This window comes from Aegilops tauschii, chromosome 3 (genome assembly GCF_002575655.3).
Source record: "Aegilops tauschii subsp. strangulata cultivar AL8/78 chromosome 3, Aet v6.0, whole genome shotgun sequence".
Classification (NCBI taxonomy): Eukaryota; Viridiplantae; Streptophyta; class Magnoliopsida; order Poales; family Poaceae; genus Aegilops; species Aegilops tauschii.
This window is the reverse complement of record NC_053037.3, coordinates 471,390,098-471,403,142: the sequence shown is the minus strand read 5'-3', so window position 1 is coordinate 471,403,142 and position 13,045 is coordinate 471,390,098. Positions and strand designations below refer to the sequence as shown.

At 48.1% G+C, this 13,045-nt stretch overlaps 1 protein-coding gene across 1 annotated transcript; it reads left to right on the top strand.

Moving 5' to 3' along the window:
- Positions 1-10,357: 10,357 nt before the first annotated feature.
- Positions 10,358-12,466, top strand: LOC109744648 (AAA-ATPase At3g28600). Its single transcript, XM_020303807.4, has 2 exons — positions 10,358-10,998; positions 11,240-12,466. The coding sequence occupies exons 1-2, from the start codon at positions 10,424-10,426 to the stop codon at positions 12,270-12,272; spliced, it is 1,608 nt and encodes a 535-aa protein (XP_020159396.1). The 5' UTR covers positions 10,358-10,423; the 3' UTR covers positions 12,273-12,466.
- The last annotated feature ends 579 nt before the right edge of the window (positions 12,467-13,045 follow it).

Genomic DNA, 13,045 nt, shown 5'->3' with positions numbered 1-13,045 from the left:
TTTGGGTGTACCAAACGTCACAACGTAACTGGGTGGCTATAAAGGTGCACTACAGGCATCTCCAAAAGTGTCTGTTGGGTTGGCACGAATCGAGACTGGGATTTGTCACTCCGTGTAAACGGAGGGGTATCTCTGGGCCCACTCGGTAGGACATCATCATAATGTGCACAATGTGACCAAGGAGTTGATCACGGGATGATGTGTTACGGAACTAGTAAAGAGACTTGCCCGTAACGAGATTGAACAAGGTATCGGGATACCGACGATCGAATATCGGGCAAGTAACATACCGATAGACAAAGGGAATTGAATACGGGATTGATTGAATCCCCGACATCGTGGTTCATTCGATGAGATCATCGTGGAATATGTGGGAGCCAACATGGGTATCCAGATCCCGCTATTGGTTATTGGCCGGAGAACGCCTCGGTCATGTCTGCATGGTTCCCGAACCCGTAGGGTCTACACACTTAAGGTTCGATGACGCTAGGGTTATAGGGAATAGATATACGTGGTTACCGAATGTTGTTCGGAGTCCCGGATGAGATCCCGGATGTCACGAGGAGTTCCGGAATGGTCCGGAGGTAAAGATTTATATATGGGAAGTCCTGTTTCGGTCACCGGAAAAGTTTCGGGTGCTATCGGTAACGTACCGGGACCACCGGGAGGGTCCCGGGGGTCCACCAGGTGGGGCCACCGGCCCCAGAGGGCAGCATGGGACAAGTGTGGGAAGGGACCAGCCCCTAGGTGGGCTGGTGCGCCTCCCACAAGGGGCCCAGGGCGCAGGAAGGGGGGGAAGGGGAAACCCTAGGCTCAGATGGGCCTAAGGCCCACCTAGTGGTGCGCCCCCCCTCTCTCCCCCCTTGGCCGCCCCCTAGATGGATCTAGTGGCCGCACCCCTTGGGGGGGAAACCCTAGAGGGGGGTGCAGCCCCTCCCCCTCCCCTATATATAGTGGGGTTTTTGGGGCTGCCATACACATGAGAACATCTCTCTCTTGGCGCAGCCCTACCCCTCCCCCTCCTCCTCCTCTCCCGCAGTGCTTGGCGAAGCCCTGCAGGATTGCCACGCTCCTCCATCACCACCACGCCGTCGTGCTACTGCTGGACGGAGTCTTCCCCAACCTCTCCCTCTCTCCTTGCTGGATCAAGGCGTGGGAGACGTCACCGGGCTGCATGTGTGTTGAACGCAGAGGCCCCGTGGTTCGACGCTTAGATCGGAATCAACCGCGATCTGAATCGCTACGAGTACGACTCCTTCATCCGCGTTCTTGCAACGCTTCCGCATCGCGATCTACAAGGGTATGTAGATGCACTCCCCTTCCCCTCGTTGCTAGATTACTCCATAGATTGATCTTGGTGATGCGTAGAAAATTTTGAATTTCTGCTACCTTCCCCAACATAATTGAACTTTAATTTATCATGAACTTAGTCCTGGTAGTATTAGCATATCTATGTTGTAGATCAATCGCTCGCGATGTTGCTCCCCGTTTAATTTTATATGTTCCTAGAGAAAACTAAGTTGAAAGATGTTAGTAGCAATGATGCGGATTGGATCCGTGATCTGAGGTTTATCCTCATTGCTGCACAGAAGAATTATGTCCTTGATGCACCACTAGGTGACAGACCTATTGCAGGAGCAGATGCAGACGTTATGAACGTTTGGCTAGCTCAATATGATGACTACTTGATAGTTTAGTGCACCATGCTTAACGGCTTAGAATCGGGACTTCAAAGATGTTTTGAACATCATGGACCATATGAGATGTTCCAGGAGTTGAAGTTAATATTTCAAGCAAATACCCGAGTTGAGAGATATGAAGTCTCCAACAAGTTCTATAGCTAAAAGATGGAGGAGAATAACTCAAGCAGTGAGCATGTGCTCAGATTGTCTGGGTACTACAATCGCTTGAATCAAGTGGGAGTTAATCTTCCAGATAAGATAGTGATTGACAGAATTCTCTAGTCACCATCACCAAGTTAGTAGAACTTCGTGATGAACTATAGTATGCAAGGGATAACGTAGACGATTCCCGAGCTTTTCATGATGATGAAATCAGAAATCAAGAAAGAGCATCAAGTGTTGATGATTAACAAGACCACTAGTTTCAAGAAAAGGGCAAAGGGAAAGAAAGGGAACTTCATGTAGAACAGCAAGCAAGTTGCTGCTCAAGTGAAGAAGCCCAAGTTTGGACCTAAGCTTGAGACTGAGTGCTTCTACTACAAAAGGACTGGTCACTGGAAGCAGAACTACCCCAAATAATTGGCGAATAAGAAGGATGGCAAAGTGAACAAAAATATATTTGATATACATGTTATTGATGTGTACTTTACTAGTGTTTATAGCAACCCCTCAGTATTTGATACTGGTTTAGTTGCTAAGAGTAGTAACTTAAAACAGGAGTTGCAAAATGAACAGAGACTAGTTAAGGATGAAGTGACAATGTGTGTTGGAAGTAGTTCCAAGATTGATGTGATCATCATCGCACAATCCATATAACTTTCGGGATTAGTGTTGAACCTAAATAAGTGTTATTTGGTGTTTGCGTTGAGCATGAATATGATTGGATCATGTTTATTGCAAAACGGTTATTCATGTAAGTTGGAGAATAATTGTTGTTCTGTTTACATGAATAAAACCTTCTATGGTCATACACCCAATGAAAATGGTTTGTTGGATCTCGATCGTGGTGATACACATTTTCATAATATTGAAGCCAAAAGATGCAAAGTTAATAATGATAGTGCAACTTATTTGTGGCACTGCCGTTTAGGTCATATTGGTGTAAAGCGCATGAAGAAACTCCATGCTGATGGAATTTTGGAATCACTTGATTATGAATCACTTGATGCTTGCGAACCATGCCTCATGGGCAAGATGACTAAGACTCCGTTCTCCGGAACAATGGAGCGAGCAACTGACTTATTGAAAATAATACATACTGATGTATGCGGTCCGATGAATGTTAAGGCTCGCGGCAAGTATCGTTATTTTCTGACCTTCACAGATGATTTGAGCAGATATGGGTATATCTACTTGATGAAACTCAAGTCCGAAACATTTGAAAAGTTCAAAGAATTTCAGAGTGAAGTGGAGAATCATCGTAACAAGAAAATAAAAGTTTCTACGATAAGATCGCAGAGATGAAATATTTGAGTTACGAGTTTGGCCTTCAGTTAAAACAATGTGAAATAGTTTCACTACTCACGCCACCTAGAACACCTCAGTGTAACGGTGTGTCCGAACGTCATAACCATACTTTATTAGATATGGTGTGATCTATGATGTCTCTTACCGATCTATCACTATCGTTTGGGGTTATGCATTAGAGACAGCTGCCTTCACGTTAAATAGGGCATCGTCTAAATCCGTTCAGACGACACCGTATGAACTGTGGTTTAGCAAGAAACCTAAGCTGTCGTTTCTTAAAGTTTGGGGTTGCGATGCTTATGTGAAAAGGCTTCAGCCTGATAAGCTTGAACCCAAATCGGAGAAGTGTGTCTTCATAGGATACCCAAACGAAACTGTTGGGTACACCTTCTATCACAGATCCGAAGGCAAGATGTTCGTTGCTGAGAATGGATCCTTTCTAGAGAAGGAGTTTTTCTTGAAAGAAGTGAGTAGGAGGAAAGTAGAACTTGATGAGGTAACTGTACCTGCTCCCTTATTGGAAAGTAGTTCATCATAGAAATCTGTTCCTGTGACTACTACACCAATTAGTGAGGAAGCTAATGATGATGATCATGTAACTTCAGATCAAGTTACTACCGAACCTCGTAGGTAAACCAGAGTGAGATCCGCACCAGAGTGGTACGGTAATCCTGTTCTGGAGGTCATGTTACTTGACCATGACGAACCTACGAACTATGAGGAAGCGATGATGAGCCCAGATTCCGCGAAATGGCTTGAGGCCATGAAATCTGAGATGAGATCCATGTATGAGAACAAAGTATGGACTTTGATTGACTTGCCCAATGATCGGCGAGCCATTGAGATTAAATGGATCTTCAAGAGGAAGACGGACGCTGATAGTAGTGTTACTATCTACAAAGCTAGAATTGTCGCAAAAGGTTTTCGACAAGTTCAAGGTGTTGACTACGATGAGAGTTTCTCACTCGTATCTATGCTTAAGTCTGTCCGAATCATGTTAGCAATTTCCGCATTTTATGAAATCTGGCAAATGGATAAACAAAACTACATTCCTTAATGGATTTATTAAAGAAGAGTTGTATATAATGCAACCAGAAGGTTTTGTCAATCCTAAAGGTGCTAACAAAATATGCAAGCTCCAGCGATCCATCTATGGACTGGTGCAAGCATCTCGGAGTTGGAATATACGCTTTGATAAGTTGATCAAAAGATATAGTTTTATACAGACTTGCGGTGAAGCCTGTATTTACAAGAAAGTGAGTGGGAGCACTACAACATTTCTGATAAGTATATCTGAATGACATATTGTTGATCAGAAATAATATAGAATTATTCTGCAAAGCATAAAGGAGTGTTTGAAAGGAGTTTTTCAAAGAAAGACCTCGGAGAAGCTACTTACATATTGAGCATCAAGATCCATAGAGATAGATCAAGACGCTTGATAAGTTTTTTCAACGAGTACATACCTTGACAAAATTTTGAAGTAGTTCAAAATGGAATAGTCAAAGAAAGAGTTCTTGCCTGTGTTACAAGGTGTGAAATTGAGTAAGACTCAAAGCCCAACCACGGCAGAAGATAGAAAGAGAATGAAAGTCATTCCCTATGCCTTGGCCATAGGTTCTATAAAGTATGCCATGCTGTGTACCAGATCTATTGTATACCCTACACTGATTTTGGCAAGGGAGTACAATAGTGATCTAGGAGTAGATCACTGGACATCGGTCAAAATTATCCTTAGTGGAATAAGGATATGTTTCTCGATTATGGAGGTGACAAAAGGTTCGTCGTAAAGGGTTACGTCGATGCAAATTTTGACACTGATCCAGATGACTCTAAGTCTCAATCTGGATACATATTGAAAGTGGGAGCAATTAGCTAGAGTAGCTCCGTGCAGAGCATTGTTGACATAGAAATTTGCAAAATACATACGGATCTGAATGTGGCAGACCCGTTGACTAAACTTCTCTCACAAGCAAAACATGATCACACCTTAGTACTCTTTGGGTGTTAATCACATAGCGATGTAAACTAGATTATTGACTCTAGTAAACCCTTTGGGTGTTGGTCACATGACGATGTGAACTATGGGTGTTAATCACATGATGATGTGAACTATTGGTATTAAATCACATGGTGATGTGAACTAGATTATTGACTCTAGTGCAAGTGGGAGACTGAAGGAAATATGCCCTAGAGGCAATAATAAAGTTATTATTTATTTCCTTATATCATGATAAATGTTTATTATTCATGCTAGAATTGTATTAACCGGAAACATAATACATGTGTGAATACATAGACAAACAGAGTGTCACTAGTATGCCTCTACTTGACTAGCTCGTTGATCAAAGATGGTTATGTTTCCTAGCCATAGACATGAGTTGTCATTTGATTAACGGGATCACATCATTAGGAGAATGATGTGATTGACTTGACCCATTCCGTTAGCTTAGCACTCGATCGTTTAGTATGTTGCTATTGCTTTCTTCATGACTTATACATGTTCCTATGACTATGAGATTATGCAACTCCCGTTTACCGGAGGAACACTTTGTGTGCTACCAAACGTCACAACGTAACTGGGTGATTATAAAGGTGCTCTACAGGTGTCTCCGAAGGTACTTGTTGGGTTGGCGTATTTCGAGATTAGGATTTGTCACTCCGATTGTCAGAGAGGTATCTCTGGGCCCTCTCGGTAATGCACATCACTTAAGCCTTGCAAGCATTGCAACTAATGAGTTAGTTGTGGGATGATGTATTACGGAACGAGTAAAGAGACTTGCCGGTAACGAGATTGAACTAGGTATTGAGATACCGACGATCGAATCTCGGGCAAGTAACATACCGATGACAAAGGGAACAACGTATGTTGTTATGCGGTCTGACCGATAAAGATCTTCGTAGAATATGTGGGAGCCAATATGAGCATCCAGGTTCTGCTATTGGTTATTGACCGGAGACGTGTCTCGTTCATGTCTACATAGTTCTCGAACCCGTAGGGTCCGCACGCTTAACGTTTCGATGACAGTTATATTATGAGTTTATATGTTTTGATGTACCGAAGGTTGTTCGGAGTCCTGGATGTGATCACGGACATGACGAGGAGCCTCGAAATGGTCGAGACATGAAGATTGATATATTGGAAGCCTATATTTGGATATCGGAAGTGTTTCGGGTGAAATCGGGATTTTATCGGAGTACCGAGGGGTTACCGGAACCCCCCGGGGGCTTAATGGGCCATAGTGGGCCTTTGTGGAGAAGAGGAGAGGCGGGCAGGGCAGGGCCGCGCGCCCCTCCCCCTAGTCCGAATAGGACAAGGAGAGGGGGGCGGCGCCCCCCTTTCCTTCCTCTCTCCCTCCTCTTTCCCCTCCACTCCTAATCCAACTAGGAAAAGGGAGGGAGTCCTACTCCCGGTGGGAGAAGGACTCCACCTGGCGCGCCCCTCCTGGCCGGCCGCACCTCCCCCCTTGCTCCTTTATATACGGGGGCAGGGGGCACCCTAGAGACACAACAATTGATCGTTTGATCTTTTAGCCGTGTGCGGTGCCCCCCTCCACCATAGTCCACCTCGATAATACTATAGCGGTGCTTAGGCGAAGCCCTGCGTCGGTAGAACATCATCCTCGTCACCACACCGTCGTGCTGACGAAACTCTCCCTCAACACTCGGCTGGATCGGAGTTCGAGGGACGTCATCGGGCTGAACGTGTGCTGAACTCGGAGGTGCCGTGCGTTCGGTACTTGATCGGTCGGATCGTGAAGACGTACGACTACATCAACCGCGTTGTGCTAACGCTTCCACTTTCGGTCTACGAGGGTACGTGGACAACACTCTCCCCTCTCGTTGCTGTGCATCACCATGATCCTGCGTGTGCGTAGGATTTTTTTCAAATTACTGCGTTCCCCAACAATTTTGTGCTCGGATCTCACTCCTAATGGCAAGGGCAACTTTAAAAGTACCTACAAGCTTTGTTTGCAGGACATTGAGGCTAATCATAACAATCAACCAAGACAGGTTTCCACACATGTTAAGAATCTTCTTAATCAGGTATGGAAGCAGGAACTCATGGCACCCAGAGTGCAAACATTTGCTTGGTAGCTCCTTAGAAAGGCTCTTTCCACTGACATGAGAGCTAGTAGGTTCTCCTCGCATATCAGCAAAAATCGTTGCACATGTAAACAACCCGAGGATAAACTTCATCTTTCATTCATCCCTGTCACCTTAAGGTGGATACTTTTATTTCTGCTTTAAGACAATGTGTAGGGCATCATATGTAACATTCTTTCTATGAATCACCCTTTTGCTTGTACATAAGTTTCCACTAAAAATTAATGCAATTTTACCAGCTAGGAATAAACCATGTTGTTTATGCCAAGTTGGCAAACTTACCAATCGATCATTTTTAACTAAACATTATCTAAACTTACTTTGTGTTTCTCGTACATAAACTTTCCATATCTTGCTTTCTCCGATGACCCCCCCAATCTGTACAATGGTGAGAAAGAACAGACATCATATATTAGGCCATCGACCACACAGGTGCCTCATTGGAGCGTCGAAGCATGGGGCGCAACATGCTAGGCCGCCCGCCATGTCATGTGTTGTTGGATGGAGGAGGAGACAAAGACCGTGACGACGACTCAGCCCTATGCCCTGGCGAACTAGCTCGATGCAGTGGTGTCGAGATCGGCGGCAGAGGTGGGGGCGCAACATAGGTATGCTTGCGACGGAGGTGGCGATGGCGACGTGAGAGAGTTGAACTCGCAGTGGAGGCGGAGGTTGCGGCATCGGGGTCTGGGAGGAACTGTTTTGAGATAGACAAACGAGGATAGAAAGGATGTGGTCATGCCTCCGCGCAACGCTGCCTGGTCCATGCACGGGGTTAGACGCTCTGAGGTTAGCGCCTGGTGACTAGTGGCTTAGACTGAGTCGCGCGTGGGATACACGGAGTGAGCATTCACCGATTACAATTTTTTTTAATAAAAGGATCTAAGGGTTGAAATTGTTTTCGAATGATTGTGTCACTAGACTGTGAAATAAAAGGATGCCAGGGGTGGATTTCCGAGAAAATTCTTTGTACTCACACCATTCTTACCATATGTACCTCTGTCGCTTCCTTTTTCGCCGTATATGACAAAAGACGTGGAGACACCAAGCGCAGTATGAACAAAGGAAGAGGAACGCACCATGAAGGCACACATGATGGGGAGAGCATTCGACCACTTCCGCTCCTTGGCGTGGTTCTACCTGACACCGGTTGTCGCGACGTGCACCCACATCGGGGTGCTCTGGACGTATCTCAACCAGCACCTCCGGTGGCCTGTGCGGCGGCTCCTTCCGTTTCTCGACACGTTCGTCATGTACAAAGAGCGTTGAAAAGGTCGATTGTCATGTACAAAGTTACCAACCAAAACACACACACACACAGTATGTGCACAAAGTCTGTTTTGTGTTATCACCAAGATGCCATCTAGTGGGGTGGGAAAGAATTGCAAAAAGAAAAAAATTGTCGAATGCATAACACATTCTACATGTGAAATTGTGGGCCCAAAAATGTGTGGACTTGTCAACATGGATGTGATGTGCCTCACCGGAGCGTCGAAGCACGAGACACATCACACCTGGCTGCCTGTCACGTCATGTGTTGTTGGATGGAGGAGGGGACAGAGACCGCGGCGATGACTCAACCCTATGCCATGGGCGCGGTAGTGTCCATCTTGACGGAAGAGGTGAGGGCACGGCCTAGAGAAGCTTGCGATAGAGGTGGTGATGGTGGCGCGAGAGAGATAGCTCGCGGCAGAGGCGTTGATTGCGACATTGGGTTCTGGGAGGAATTATTCCGAGATAGACAGTAGAGGGGAGAAAAGATGTAGTCATGCCTCCTTGCACCGCTGCCCGATTCATGCACGGTTTGGATGCTCTGAGATTAGCACTTGGCGGCTAGTGTCACAGATTGAGTCGCGAGCGGGATACACGGAGTGAGCATTCGCTGATTACATTTTTTTGGTAAAAGTGGAAGTGACAGGTTGAAATTCTTTTTGAATGATTGTGTCACTGGACTGTGAAATAAGAGGATGCCAGGGGTGGATTTCCGAGAAAATTCTTTGCACTCACACCATTCTTACCATATGTCCCTCTATCGCTTCCTTTTTTGCCGCATATGACAAAAGACGTGGAGACACCAAGCGCAGTATGAACAAAGGAAGAGGAACGCACCGCGAAGGCACACATGATGGGGAGAGCGTTCCACCACTTCTGCTCCTTGGCATGGTTCTACCTAACGCCGGTTGTCGCGACGTGCGCCCCCATCGGGGTGCTCTGGATGTATCTCAACCGGCACCCCCGGCGGCCTGTGCGGCGGCTCCTTTCGTTTCTTGACACGTTCGTCATGCACAAAGAGCGTTGAAAAGGTCGATTGTCATGTACAAAGTTACCAACCAAAACGAGCGCGCGCGCGCGCACACACACGGGGTATGTGCACAAAGTTTGTTTTGTGTTATGAACAAGATGACATCTAGTGGGGCGGGAAAGAATTGCAAAAAAATTTTGTTGAATGCATAATACATTCTACATGTGAAAATTGTCGGCCCAAAAATATGTGGACTTGTCAACATGGATGTGATGTGCCGCACCAGAGCGTCGAAGCACGAGACACAGCACACCGGGCCGCCCGTCACGTCATGTGTTGTTGGATGGAGGAGGGCACAGAGACCGCGGCGATGACTTAGCCCTATGCCATGGGCACGGTGGTGTCCATCTTGACGGGAGAGGTGAGGGCACGCCCTAGAGAAGCTTGCGACAGAGGTGGCGATGGTGGCGCGAGACAGATAGCTTGCGGCGGAGGCGTTGATTATCACATTGGGTTCTAGGAGGAATTATTCTGAGATAGACAGTAGAGGGGAGAAAAGATGTAGTCATGCCTCCTTGCACCGCTGTCCGGTTCGTGCACGGTTTGGACGCTCTGAGATTAGCACTTGGCGACTAGTGTCGCAGATTGGGTCGCGAGCGGGATACTCGGAGCGAGCATTCGCTGATTACAATTTTTGGTAAAAGTGGAAGTGACAGGTTGAAATTCTTTTTGAATGATTGTGTCACTAGACTGTGAAATAAAAGGATGCCAGGGTGGATTTCAGAGAAAATTCTCTGCACTCACACCATTCTTACCATCCGTCCCTACACCGCTTTCTAAGTATATAACCAAAGGCAGAGGCGGGGAGACACCCAGGGCGGCATGAACTGAAGACTGAAGAGAGTAACGCAGCAGAGAGGCAGAGATGCAGATGATGGGTGGAGTGTTGGACCACTTCCGGTCGTCGGCGTGGTACTACCTGACGCCGGTGCTGGCGTGCGTCCCCATCGGGGTGCTCCGGACCTACTTCAACCAGCACCTCCGGCGGCCCGTGCGGCGGCTCCTCCCGTTCCTGGACCCGTTCGTCACCATCGACATCGCGGCCAAGCCGGAGGACTACTCCTTCTCGTACCAGGGGAAGGTGAAGTCGAGCGACGCGTACGCGGAGGTGCTGGCGTACCTGAGCGCGGTGTGCTCGCGGGAGGCGCGGGAGCTGCGCGCGGAGGGCGCCGCCGAGGGCCACGGCTTCGTGCTCAGCCTCCGGGAGGGGCAGGTGGTGGCGGACGACTTCAAGGGCGTCACCATCTCGTGGTCGGCGGTGGCGGAGGAGAAGACGACGTGGCGGGCGTCGGGGCGGTGCTGCCGCCTCACCTTCCACGAGCGGCACCGGCGGCTCGTCGTCGACGAGTACCTGCCGCACGTCCGCCGCGCCGGGCAGGAGGTCATGTTCGGCAACCGGCCTCGCAGGCTCTACTCCAACAAGAAGGAGCTCAGCTACCAGTACGTAATCAATCAATCAATCAATCAATTACCTCTGCAATTAGCTTGTTCTTAATTATTTTCTTCTCATTTTTGATCCGATAATCCGAAGTTCTGAATGAACACTCACCTGAATGAGCAATGGATCCAGAGCAATGTGAAGCATTTTCTCTTTTCATCTTGCTAGAAAGAAATTACGTACTCTGGTTTAGGTTCAGAAGATCACTGACTCTAGCTCCTCCCATGGCAATCGATGGATCAGCTCCAGGAGGGACGAGGTGTGGAGCTACATCGACTTCGACCACCCAACCACCTTCGACACCCTGGCCATGGACCCGGCCAAGAAGCAGATGATAATGGACGACCTCGACGACTTCAGCAACAGCAAGGACTACTACCGCCGGATCGGCAAGGCCTGGAAGCGCGGCTACCTCCTCCACGGCCCGCCGGGAACGGGCAAGTCCACCATGATCGCCGCCATGGCCAACTACCTCAAGTACGACATCTACGACATCGAGCTCACCACCCTGGAGACCAACAGCGACCTTCGCAAGCTCTTCATCGAGACCACCGGCAAGTCCATCATCGTCATCGAGGACATCGACTGCTCCATCGACCTGACCGGCAGCCGCGCCACCATGCTGCCGCCGCCGCCCGCGCACGACGACGCCGCCGAGGGAGGTTACGACAAGTCGGGCGGCAAGAGGCGCAACATCCTCACGCTGTCCGGCCTCCTCAACTTCATCGACGGGCTCTGGTCGGCGCACAGCGGCGAGCGCATCATCGTCTTTACCACCAACCACCTCGACAAGCTGGACCCGGCGCTGATCCGGCGGGGCCGCATGGACATGCACATCGAGATGTCCTACTGCGGGTTCGAGGCGTTCAAGACGCTGGCGAATAACTACCTGGAAGTGGAGGCGCACCCGCTGTTCGGTGCCGTCGAGGAGCTGCTGCGCGACGTGGAGATGACGCCGGCGGACGTGGCCGAGTGCCTGATGCCGTCCAAGCGCAGCGCGCGCGACGCCGACGCCTGCCTCGCTCGCCTCATCGACCAGCTCAAGGGAAAGGCGGCCGAGAAAGACAAGGAATCAGAGGCCGCCGAGGAAGACGACGTGCAGGATGCGGCCAAGGAGGAGGACGAGAGGGAAACGGAGAAAGTGCCATCCAAATCCAAAAAGGACAAGAGCGAGGTTGCTTCGAAACCTACCCGCCGAGTCATGACCAACGGAGCACATACTACTGGCGCGACTGGTGTGAGCGTCTCTAGTTCTACTGACGATTATCTGTCTTGAGGTTGTTAGTTAATCGAGAGCAGACTTGCATGAGCAGAATAATGGACCACCTATGTAGTAGTAACATGCATGCGACTGAGAACGTTTTTTAGGTTTCAATCGATTCTGTCTGAGCCATTTGATGTAAATCCAACAGCTGCATGATGACGATATGGATCCCTTGAAAATAAACGTATTTGTTCAGTTGCGAATCTGATGCAAGATCAATTCAGATGGGCTTCGTCTAATCTCCGAGAGCGGTAGCCAGCTATGAAGATGCCTCCCGCCCAATCTCCATTTTATAATGTAAGACGTTTTTAACACTACACTAGTATTAAAAATATCTTATATTATGGGACGGATGGAGCATTTGTTAAACCTCCGACTTGCCTCCGTCTCGCTGCGGCGAGGGCCACATCATCCCCGTCTCGCCTCGGCGCCGCTCCTCTCTCGCCGTCTCTTTCGTCTTGGCTCCTTTCTTCAGCCGAAATCGACTGATCGCCAAAAAGAATTCAGTTGCACGAGCTATAGCTAGAAAAACCTGTAAAATACATGCGGGTTGAAAGAGGCGTTGAAATTTCAAAGTGCGGCCAGCCACTATCTGCTTATAAGGAGTAGAGTAGGTGAATTATGGACCGTGCCGGCCAATATATGTCGCTATCTTTGATGTGACAGAGCTATTTGATTAGCCCAAACTATTAAGTGCACGATTACCTTTTCTTATTGTATTAGTTGTAGTTTGAAAATGTCGATGCATGTCAGCAAAGTTGTATGGTTTCCAAAAAAAACAAAAA